This window comes from Poecilia reticulata, linkage group LG13 (genome assembly GCF_000633615.1).
Source record: "Poecilia reticulata strain Guanapo linkage group LG13, Guppy_female_1.0+MT, whole genome shotgun sequence".
NCBI lineage: Eukaryota > Metazoa > Chordata > Actinopteri > Cyprinodontiformes > Poeciliidae > Poecilia > Poecilia reticulata.
Genome location: NC_024343.1, coordinates 29,562,579 through 29,572,919, shown reverse-complemented (window position 1 = coordinate 29,572,919; position 10,341 = coordinate 29,562,579). Strand labels below are relative to the sequence as shown.

The window sequence follows — 10,341 nt, the reverse complement described above, 5'->3', positions numbered from 1 at the left end:
CTCGACACGGACTCAAACTGGACGTTTGGTGTCGCACTGTGAACTGCTCGGCGGGAAACAGTTCAAATCGAACTGTTTTGTTTGTGACACTGAGCTGATAAGTTTTGAGAATCGGCGCCATCTTGTGGGAAAATGACGTCAAAATTTGAAGCGTTTCTCACGAAAGAGACATAGCAACTTGGAAGATACATCAACGACTTTCAGAGAAACGAAAAACCCGTGGAGGAAAATGCTTGCGCTCTGGGTAAGGATTAGACGCCGCGTAAGAAATTAGTATGCTCGACTGAAAAATGTACAGTACGCCTGAGTTTGTGGGAGCCTTAAATGTAAATTGTAGCATACGGCTGGACAACATATGTACGGAGCCCTCCATGGGACATGGGGATTTTTTTTTCTTTTGCGTTCCCTCGCAATAATCTACTGATCAGTTCATGAGGCATAATTGAATACTGTAAGCCTTTTTTACAGAAGTACTTTCTGCTTTTAATACAAGCTTATAAGGTTTTTCCATGGACTATTGAGTTATTATCGCGGTCATCTGATTGTGTCTCTGTTGTGTTCGTGTCTAAATGGTTTATATGGCTACTTTCTGTGCCGTTCTTAGCCTTAACAGACATAAACATGCAGTAAATAAATCGATTTTCAATCAGTTTTTTGCACCAAAGAGTTAATAATAATAAACACGTTTTATTATTATAAAACACAGCAAACTAATGGTGGTAGACGGCCGCACTGGGTTAACTGGGGGAATCTCATCTGTCCGTGTATAAATCAACTCCAAACCTCTTCTTTGTTCTGTCACAATTATTAATTTATAAAAATTTTATTTTCATGCTCCAAATTTTGCGAGGACTGACCACCCCGTTCACCCGCTTCCTCACACACGCAAAGCCAGCAGCCAGTAACCTTCCCATTCATACTTGATGACGTCACGCCCACATCGACACGCCCACCACCAGGTGTCAAAGCCGCTGCTCCTGTCATATCAATAATTACTTATTTCATTCATATGGATCTTACAGAGCCTCAGTGAAAAGTTTTTGCGACGGACGCAAAACTTTTTGCGAGGGAACGCAAAAGAAAAAAAAATTCTCCATGTCCCCTGGAGGGCTCTGTACATATGAATCGACTTCAGGAATTATTATTGATATTTTTTTTGTTTTAAATATTCGAAATACTGCCAAACTGGTGGCGTAACGTTTCCTGTTCGTTTTTAAGCAGCTGAGACACAGTGCTAGTTACTTAACCGGTTTTTGTTAGGTAATCAGTCAATTAATTAGTTGATGGCACAGATGTCACAGTAACCAATAAATCAATTAATCGCATGATAAATTAAAACACAATAATTTCCATTTGCATAATTTATTATTTTTATCTTTTCTCTCAGCTAGACCTTTATTTTAAGGATAATTTTGCTTACAGATACTTCATAATTCATTTTATTTGTTGTTTCTGTTGTTTTGTTTATTTATTTTGGATATTTAAAATGTCTTCCAGTTCCAGTGTTAAATATTCATTAGCTTTTCAAGTTTATTGATCTTTGAGAATGTGTTCTTGCATTATTATGCCATTATTACCACCATATTAGTTGAAAATGGAATCACACAACAATATTGTCATTTATCACAATAACGTCTGGGACAATTTGTTATTGTGACAGGTCTACCACCAACCTTACTTAGCTAGCCATCAGAGGTTGAGCTAATATTCAGATGTATTATCTATTGATATTGAGATATATATTGTTCTTGATTTATTGGTCCAGCCCTATTGGGTAGCACTTTGGACTAGATAAATCTGAGTTGTAAGTTAGTACATGACCATGCTGTTCGATGTCGTTCCATCAGAAACAGACGGTCTTCCGTAATTTTGAGCTTTGACAAACCGCAGGCAAAAGCGGCTGCAGCCCAGACGACACAGAAGATGCAAAAGCTCGTTACGAAACTGCACCCCAACAAACGCGTACAGGAACGGGTTGAGGCAGCAGTGTGAGACACCCAGACTCTCTGTCACAGTATGAGCTTGAGCTAGGACTAGTTTGGGCCAACAGGTGTCACTCTTTACGACTTCCAGTTCAGCGAGAGTTTTCATCAGCGAGGTGATGTTGTTGGGTAGCCAGCAGACACAAAAGACAGTGGTGACGAGCAAGGCCAGCCGGATGGCTCCCTTCTTTGCTTGGCTTTTCTGACTCTTGAACAAAGTGATGACAAGTGCAGTATAACAGTAACACATGACAGCCAGAGAGAAGAAAAAGCTCACATGATGCAAGAACCTGTTGGCCAGAACCCAGTTTTGCGCATTGATTTCATAACGATAATAATCGCACTCGGGCAAGGAGTCATTTTTGCTTGACTTGACGGAGAGAAAGACGGCATTGGGCAGTGACAACAGGAAACAGATGAGCCAAAGTGATGCGCAGGTCAGGTGCACTCTTTTTGGGCGTCGACTTTGCATACTGGGGATTGCGTGGACGATGGCCAGATACCGATCGAATCCAATGCAAGCCAGGAGGAAACTCCCACACAGGAGGTACAGGTTTCTCAACACGCCATAGAGCATGCAGAAAAACTCCCCGAACAGCCATCCTGCGACGCTTTCGACCACGTTGAAAGGCAGCGTGAATATCAGTATGAGGTCGGCCAGGGCGAGGTGCAGCAGGTAGATCTCAGTGATGCGCAGCCGACGGTGACGCTTCAGGAGGATGGTGACCATCAGGCCATTTCCGACCAAACCCACGAGGAAGATGAGGCTGTTGAGGACCGGGCTGAACACGGAGTAAAAGTCTTGGAACATCAACTCTTCGTCATCGCAGATGAAGTCTTCTTTATTATCTGTGTTATTGTCATAGCTGTAATATTCATAGTCTGTGTCCTATGAAATAAAGAACAAAGAGAATTTTGTTATGACACCGCAGCGGAATAAGAGTCATTAGGTAACAGATAAGCAGACTTGAACCCTGCAGTCGTCTCAGTCGGATCGGTTTCCGAAAGCTCTGAATGTGCCAGATTGTTTCCACTTCCTCTTTAAAGAGCTATTTTGAGTAGCAAAACATCCATAGCGTCTAAAGGAGAACTACTTTCTGTAATCATCTGCAATGGATTCACTTGCTTCAAAAACACTAAATATTACCAAGAATTTTTAATTTGGTTTTAGTGCAAATGTCTTAATACAATTGAAATAAGACAAAACTAACTTACAAATAGCTTTGTAGCCAGATATTGGAGCTTGTTTTAAGTCAATAATTCCTCAGCATTGATGGAAATGTCTTAGTTCCACTGGTAGAATATTCCACTTGCAACATGGGAAAAATGTCCTTTTATAAATTAAATAATCTGAAACTGGAACTAGAACTTTTTCATCAATATAAAGAAATTATTGACTTAAAACAAGCTCTTGTATCTTGCTGAAAAGTTACTTTTAAGCTAGTTTTGTATTTTATATATATCTTTTACTGAGATATTTTCTTTGGAAACTAGTCCAAAGGATTTTGTGTTTTTGCAGTGTATATCAAGTCTATTATAATTTATTACTATCGGAAAATCCACAAAATTTAGTTACACGCCAACTGTTGATCCAAAATTCAGAGTATTTTGAAATTATTATTCTTCGCCCGTGATGATCAAACTTCATCAGATATTGGAGATGTGATTGGTCCATCCGTTTCTAACAGAGAACAATGCTGTCAGACTGCAGGTTTATCGGTGGTTCCTAAAGTTTCTAAGGCTGCGTTCATACCAGTCCTGTTTAGTCCGCTTTAATCAAATTGCAGTTTGTCTACAAAGTCCAGTTCATTTGTGGAGGTGTGAATGCGCAACCAAACTCTGATGTGGACCAAAACAATGAACTCTGGTCTGCCTACAAACCTTGGTCTCAGTTTGGTTGACGTGAACTCTGGTGCAGTTCAAATGCATGTGAACGCCAAGCGGACCGAAATCACTCCAAAAACAGGAAGTGGACTACAGCGCAGGGCATTCTGGGTAAATATAACCAAAACAAACGTGCTAGCCTAGCTAGTCAACCGCATGCTGTAGAGGAATATAATTATATTAATAGTTATATAATTATAATAGTGTTGTTGGTTGATTCACATTAAGATATGTTTTACTGAAAAGAAATGTACTGGCTCAATCTGACCTAGAAGTCAGAAAGGAATTCAGATCGGAGAGATGTTTAAATAAACAATCACCAGTGAGGGAAAGGTTAAGTTGTTGTGCAGGAAACTTCTGGCAAACGTCTTTTCCTGCTTGCGTGCGAAGAAGTCGGCGAGGACTAGGAAAAAATCTTTGTTTGGACAGAAGAACTAACAATTTGACTAAAGGTCTTCCGATGCAGCAGATTCAACTTCCACAAGGTCAGCCCAGAATTCTCGGAACTTCCAACACACATCGCCAGAAGTGAGGTTCAGTAACGCTATTGGTCAGAAGCTTTACAATGAACAACAGTAGGGCTGGAATGGTATAAGAACTCGATGTCAGAAGTAAGAGACAAGACATTTTGGATTCTGAGACGAAGAAAATGAGACGATGAAAATGTAATGTGTGAATCCGCAGATGTGCATTAGATGTCTTCCTGTTTATCTATGAGCAGAGAGAATGGAGTTTGTGGATCGTTTCTTATTTCATGAGTTTAGCACCTTTAAATTCCTCAATAAGGCCACTCCAGTTTTGTTTGTTTACATTTCATAATGAAGGAAGTTGTGGACGTCTTCAGACGTTTTCCTGTCGTTTCTTTCGTGATTCTTGGTGCAGCGCCTCCACAGGCGAGGAGGGGAACAAGTTTTTCAAACGGTTAGTTTCGTTTAACTCAGTGCATTGTGAAAAGGAACCGCTACAGCTGAAAATGTAACAAGTGGGACTTTGGTCCCCAATCGAACCAAATATACCGGAATATCAGGCGTGGAACCACCCTGACATGCATACTCACCACTTTTCATCTACTACATTCTCCTACTACTCTCCACTTTTGCAGTTAACCTCTGGTTTTTCTCCCCATATTAATTATACTTCATCTGAGATTTGTATCATTATGTTTTACCTTTTCTCTCTTTTTGACAATATTACTAAGAAGGCTAATTGTCGCTATGGTTACTATGGTTGCCATGGTTACTCCAGTTTAGCTATGTTTTTCTCCTAGATTAAATGACTTGTGCCTGTGTCAGTACTTCTCTATGTTTTCTGTCTGCTTTTTCTCAAACTTCCAGTATAAAGTTGAGTTTTTATTAAGACGACGTTTGTTGTAAATTGGTGCTATTTAAATAAACTTAAGAATTGCTTATAAAGTTACATTAATTAACATCAAAGATTTGAATTAACTACCCCTCCCGACCCCACTGAGGGAAAAAGGGTGCAAGAAAATGGATGGATGGATGGATGGATGGATGGAATGGATTTGAATTAACTAGATAAAAAGAAATCTTTGTCAACTAAGAAATGAATAAAATATAATCAGTTCATCTTGAACAACTTGATCTTTACAATTTTGGCTGCTACTTTTAATTTGGTTCATTCATAAAGCTGGAAATGACAACAAACAGCATCCATTTTATACGCAATAATGTGTAAAAAGCATATAAATAAATCTGATTATGTGCATTATTTCCTCTTTCTCCGCTATATCAGAGAAATCAACCCCTCAGCACATTTTTTTTAAATATTCAACATGCTTTGGAAAAGTTCTTCTTTTCTGGTTGCTTGGTTAAATAACAGGAAACAAGCAGTGCACACCTAATTTGAATAAATCACATATGTTTCATACATCTTTCCTGTCTAGGTTTACTTAACACATTTAAGCAACAGGGCAATTTAAAGGAGAAAATAACAAACAAGCAAGAAATAATGCATTTCAGTTGCAAAATAAAGAAAAAATACAAATATTGGGTTTCCAGTTTTAAAATCTGTATTGGTTTTAACATTAAAGTATAAAAATTCAGGTAAATCGACTTAAATTATAAAATGAATCCACTATCTGGAGATTAAAAAAAACACTTAAATATACTCTAAATGATGAATTAATCAGCGTTATTTTGAACGTGTGTTAAAGTCTCACCATGCCTCCAGTGTAGGTCTTTGTGAAAGCCATGACGACGCGGCGGGAGATGATCGTTTCACACTTCTGCAGCGACAAAGCGCGCACACTTCCTCTTATGCTTTCCTTTTAAATGTGCCCCCAAAGCTTTCTGTTGGGTGGAGACACGGAGAAGAGATTTAGCAGCCGAAAAAAGATTTTTGCAGCGGATACACGAGCAGCGATGCGCAGCCACAGCGACACTGTAACGCAAATTAAACGTTGTGGACTCAAAAGTAGATGTAGGCCAAAAAAAACAACCTAAAATTAAGCAAATATTTATGGTAGATGCAGAACTTGAAAGGGATTTTTGCGACTGTGTATTAGGGCCGTTGTAGATAGAAAAGAGGAGTAAATTTTTGCCAAAAACTTAGAAATTTTGTGATTAATCTCAAACATTTTAGAGAAAACTTGAAACATTTTCTAAAAAAATAAAATAAATTTAAGAATTTTTTGTAACATTTGAAATTAGAGGCAGACTTAAACGGTGTTGACCTTCTTTCCCTTTAAATGATGGGTGTCCAAAGTGTGGCCCGGGGGCCATTTATAGCCTTTACACTTAATTCAATACGACCTGCAGACGGAGATTTTTAATTTGCAATCAGGGTAAAAATTGTTAACATGATTTTCTTACACAGGAAAATGTAAAGTACAACAGAATGTATTTGTATTTTCATAACCGAGTTTTAACAAAACGTAAAACTTGATTTTTACTGAAAAGTCGACTTTGCTGCAGTCAAATCAGCTTTTAGTCTTTCTTAAAAATAGGCTAAATCTAGTGAGCGTTTTAAACCAAAGTGAACCAAATCCTGTTCTTATTACTGAACATAAATTTATTCAATTGAGTCCAAAAAAAGGAAGACTAGATGCCTTTCTTTTAAATACACAAAATGTGCAAAATGAAAGTAGCACTAAGTAGTAAATTTGTGCCTAAAATCTCAGACGTTTTCTAAAAATAAAAAAAAATAGATTAATATCAGAAATTTTCTACAAAAAATGTGAAAATTTGTGAATTTCAACTGTCGAAATTTTCCAGGTTTTCTGAAAAATTTCTGAAATTAGTCTCTAAATTTCTGAGTTTTTGGTGAAAATGTTCTCCTTTTTTTCTGTCTGTGACGGCCCTGATGCACCGTCATTAATATCCCTTTAAAGTTTCGGCCATACAATAAATACCAGGCTTCTTCATTTGCTTAACTTTAGGTTGTTTTGTTTTGACCTGCGATTTTCCCCACTTTTCTCTGTTTCTTTTCTTCTTACTTTGTTGTCTACGTGGTTGTTAGATTTAAAATAAACCCAAAACAAGTTTAAAGTTTCACGCATCCAGTGGAGCTTAATGGCGAAAGCTGCAATGCTCCACTTGTGAAAGTAAAACTGTTTGACCTTGATTACTCAAATAACAATTTTGAATGCAGCACTACAAGACAGGACTTGTTCAGTGAAATAAAACTAAATAAAACAATTCAGTATTTAAAATGAAATCTACTGACCAAACTTTAAGGAGACTTTGTCTTTGTTTCTTTTGGGAAGAATGGTAGTATTATCACTTTTTTCTGTGGCAATATTCAGAGTTTTGTTTGATTTTTTACCTTAACTGTTTAAATATTAAGTCACTCACTTTGTTTCAGGGGATTTTAGAGTCTGTAGCCTCCAAACATCAACACAAAGTTTGGTGTTTTGGAAATTACTTAGATGTGAAGAAACGTGTTGTTTGCATGTTTGAGGTTTAAGTAAAACAAATGGGGGGTGAACGTGAATTACTTTTATGTTTTTAAATATGTGAGAAACAAATTTAATTTCAATTTCACAATTAGTCACCATCTAGTTTCTCTGTGCGTGCGAGGACTGAGGCAAACATAGAGGACTAAAGAAAATGATACAAGTTTTATGTGTGTGGGGTCGGTTGGACCCCATTTCTACATACAAGGATTAAAAACCTGATGAAATGCACTGAAGTGTGCAAAAAGAAAAGTATAAAAATGCTCAAAATGATTTTTGGAGGCGACAGGCTGGCATTTGCTCTGAAAGCACGATTATTTTTGCAAAGCTTTGCATTAATAAACTCCTATTGGCTGGCATCACACGTCTGCAAACCGCTACAGCGAACCCTGAAGGTCACGGGTTGAAGGTGTGAACAGAACCACATCATCTGCAGATATCTGAAGTTTCGAAACCAGACACTGTGAAACGCCACAAACAAGTTGAATTCTTCTGAAAAAGTTCCACACACTGAAGATTTCTTATCGTAGCAATGTGTAGGGCTACCAGAGGTACGTCTTCCTGTTGGAAATACATTTATAGATGCTACGGAGCTGCTGGCATGTTTTTCAGTGTAGCTTAAATAAGTTCAAACACCTTAAAAACATTCATTCTGACTTTGATCATTTATGTGGAGAGCCTTCCTGTGATCTGCTCGGTGCCACTGAACTCGACTTTCACTTCAAGTTATGCATGCCCCCAGTTTTCTTTTGGTCACATAAAACACGATCACCAGAAAACAAGTAGGTATTTATAAATAGAGAGACAAATACAGTGTTGTTTTCACAGCTTTGAATAGAATATAAATGTGCTTTATTGTCCAAAAGTGGTGAAATTCAGAAAAATTGGAGTATGGAGGAAGGATCTGTGATAATGCTAATTTCTGCACCCAGGATGCAGCCATCTGTAGCAAAAGCAGCTCAACAACAAAACCAGTTCAGGTATACCTGAAATTTTAAATGTGTTTAGTGTAAAAAATAATGTAAAATCTATATTTAAATGTAACTTTTTGATTTTTTTCACCAAGGTAATTCATGTAGAATATAGATACTCAAAAAATTAGGACTTCTTTAGAAAGTAAGGCCGATTAAATGTGTACAAGTGACCTGTTGTGTTTCCTTGAACAGATTAGGAGAACTCTACGGGTGATACAAAACAAAATCATTCTTAGATTATGAGATTCTGGTCAGCTCAGTTCTGCCTATGTTAAGCTGTTTTAGGGCGTCTTGTCACTTTAAATCCAAATCAGCTGCTGCTGGCCATGCCCCCCAACTCAACAGATGTGCAATTATACAACCGTACATCTTTGAAAAGCAGAAGTAGAGCCTGCTGCACAACCAGCAAGAATGCAGCAAGTGGTTTCTGGATGGTCGTTTCCAGCAGCCATTGTACAGCGCCTGCAGGGGAGCAGTTGAGACCAAATGGAGGAACAAAAACATGCAAAATGTCAGTTTTGCATAATAGATCCACTTTAAACTTTACAGATACAATCATTTTGCTGGTGCGAAATAAACATTTTGTCATATTTCAAATGTAAATTTGTCTTTATCTGTTCTGAACATACTTTCTTTGAAACGCGGTGCATTTTCAGCATTAAGCTGCAGCTGCCTGCTGCTTTCATTATGAAAACATTTGGAGATATAAAACCATCTTTGATCAGTGTTTTCAGTCACAGTTTGCTTCATTTTTCCACACAAATTATTTTGTAAAAAAAAATCTGCTTACAGAGAATATTTTCTAGACGTGGTCCTGAAATAATTTATGAAAGTAGTAAGACTTTGTCAACATCTGTTGTGTTCACCAGTCTAAATATTACACAGTTTATCATGTTTTAGCTAAATATACTAGTTTGACTTTGTGAATAATTCTAACCTCTATTAAACTACAAAATCTATAATTTTGTGGCCTATTTATGGTATTTTGGTGCTAAAATGTGTAATAAACACCTGAATCAGAAATTGAGAATAGCCGCAGTTTTTATGCCATTTTAATGGTTTATTGTTGTTTTTTATTTTTAACCTGTTTAAAGAAAATCATCACTTATTTTATCTTGGTAATGACATGCGAAGTGAACCTGCTTTATTTCTTCGTGGTTGTGAGATGATTCTGCTCTGGAAATGCCTCATTCTCATATTTTCCCAGTTTCATAAGTTGGTATCACGGTTCGGCCACTTGGGGACGACAGAACAGGAAGTGAAGTCATGCATGTCAAACTTTGAGCTGCTGTTCGTGACAGGACATGCTAGTCTTTAATTGCTGTCTGGTTTCTGGTAAAAAGTTATTTTTTTTGTTGCTGAGTTTCTGGCTGTACTTCTTGTGGAGAGAGAAAACAGTTTTAGCAGGAAAGGTGTTCAGCAACACGAGAGCAGCTAAAAATCATTTTAAATTGATCAATGGAAAAAAGAGTTCATTTCTGCCAAAAACAAACAGAAATTTTCTAGAAAAATCTAGAAAGTGCCTGAGTTTGAAATGTCCAAAATTTGCCAGAAAAATAAATAAATAAACATCAAAACTTTTATATAT

At 37.3% G+C, this 10,341-nt stretch overlaps 1 protein-coding gene across 1 annotated transcript; it reads right to left on the bottom strand.

Moving 5' to 3' along the window:
* Positions 1–1,595: 1,595 nt before the first annotated feature.
* On the bottom strand, positions 1,596–6,162 carry cxcr5 (chemokine (C-X-C motif) receptor 5). The gene is made up of 2 exons (XM_008426437.2): positions 6,046–6,162; positions 1,596–2,871 (listed from the first exon to the last, which is right to left on the bottom strand). The coding sequence occupies exons 1-2, from the start codon at positions 6,076–6,078 to the stop codon at positions 1,810–1,812; spliced, it is 1,095 nt and encodes a 364-aa protein (XP_008424659.1). The 5' UTR covers positions 6,079–6,162; the 3' UTR covers positions 1,596–1,809.
* Between the last annotated feature and the right edge of the window lie 4,179 nt (positions 6,163–10,341).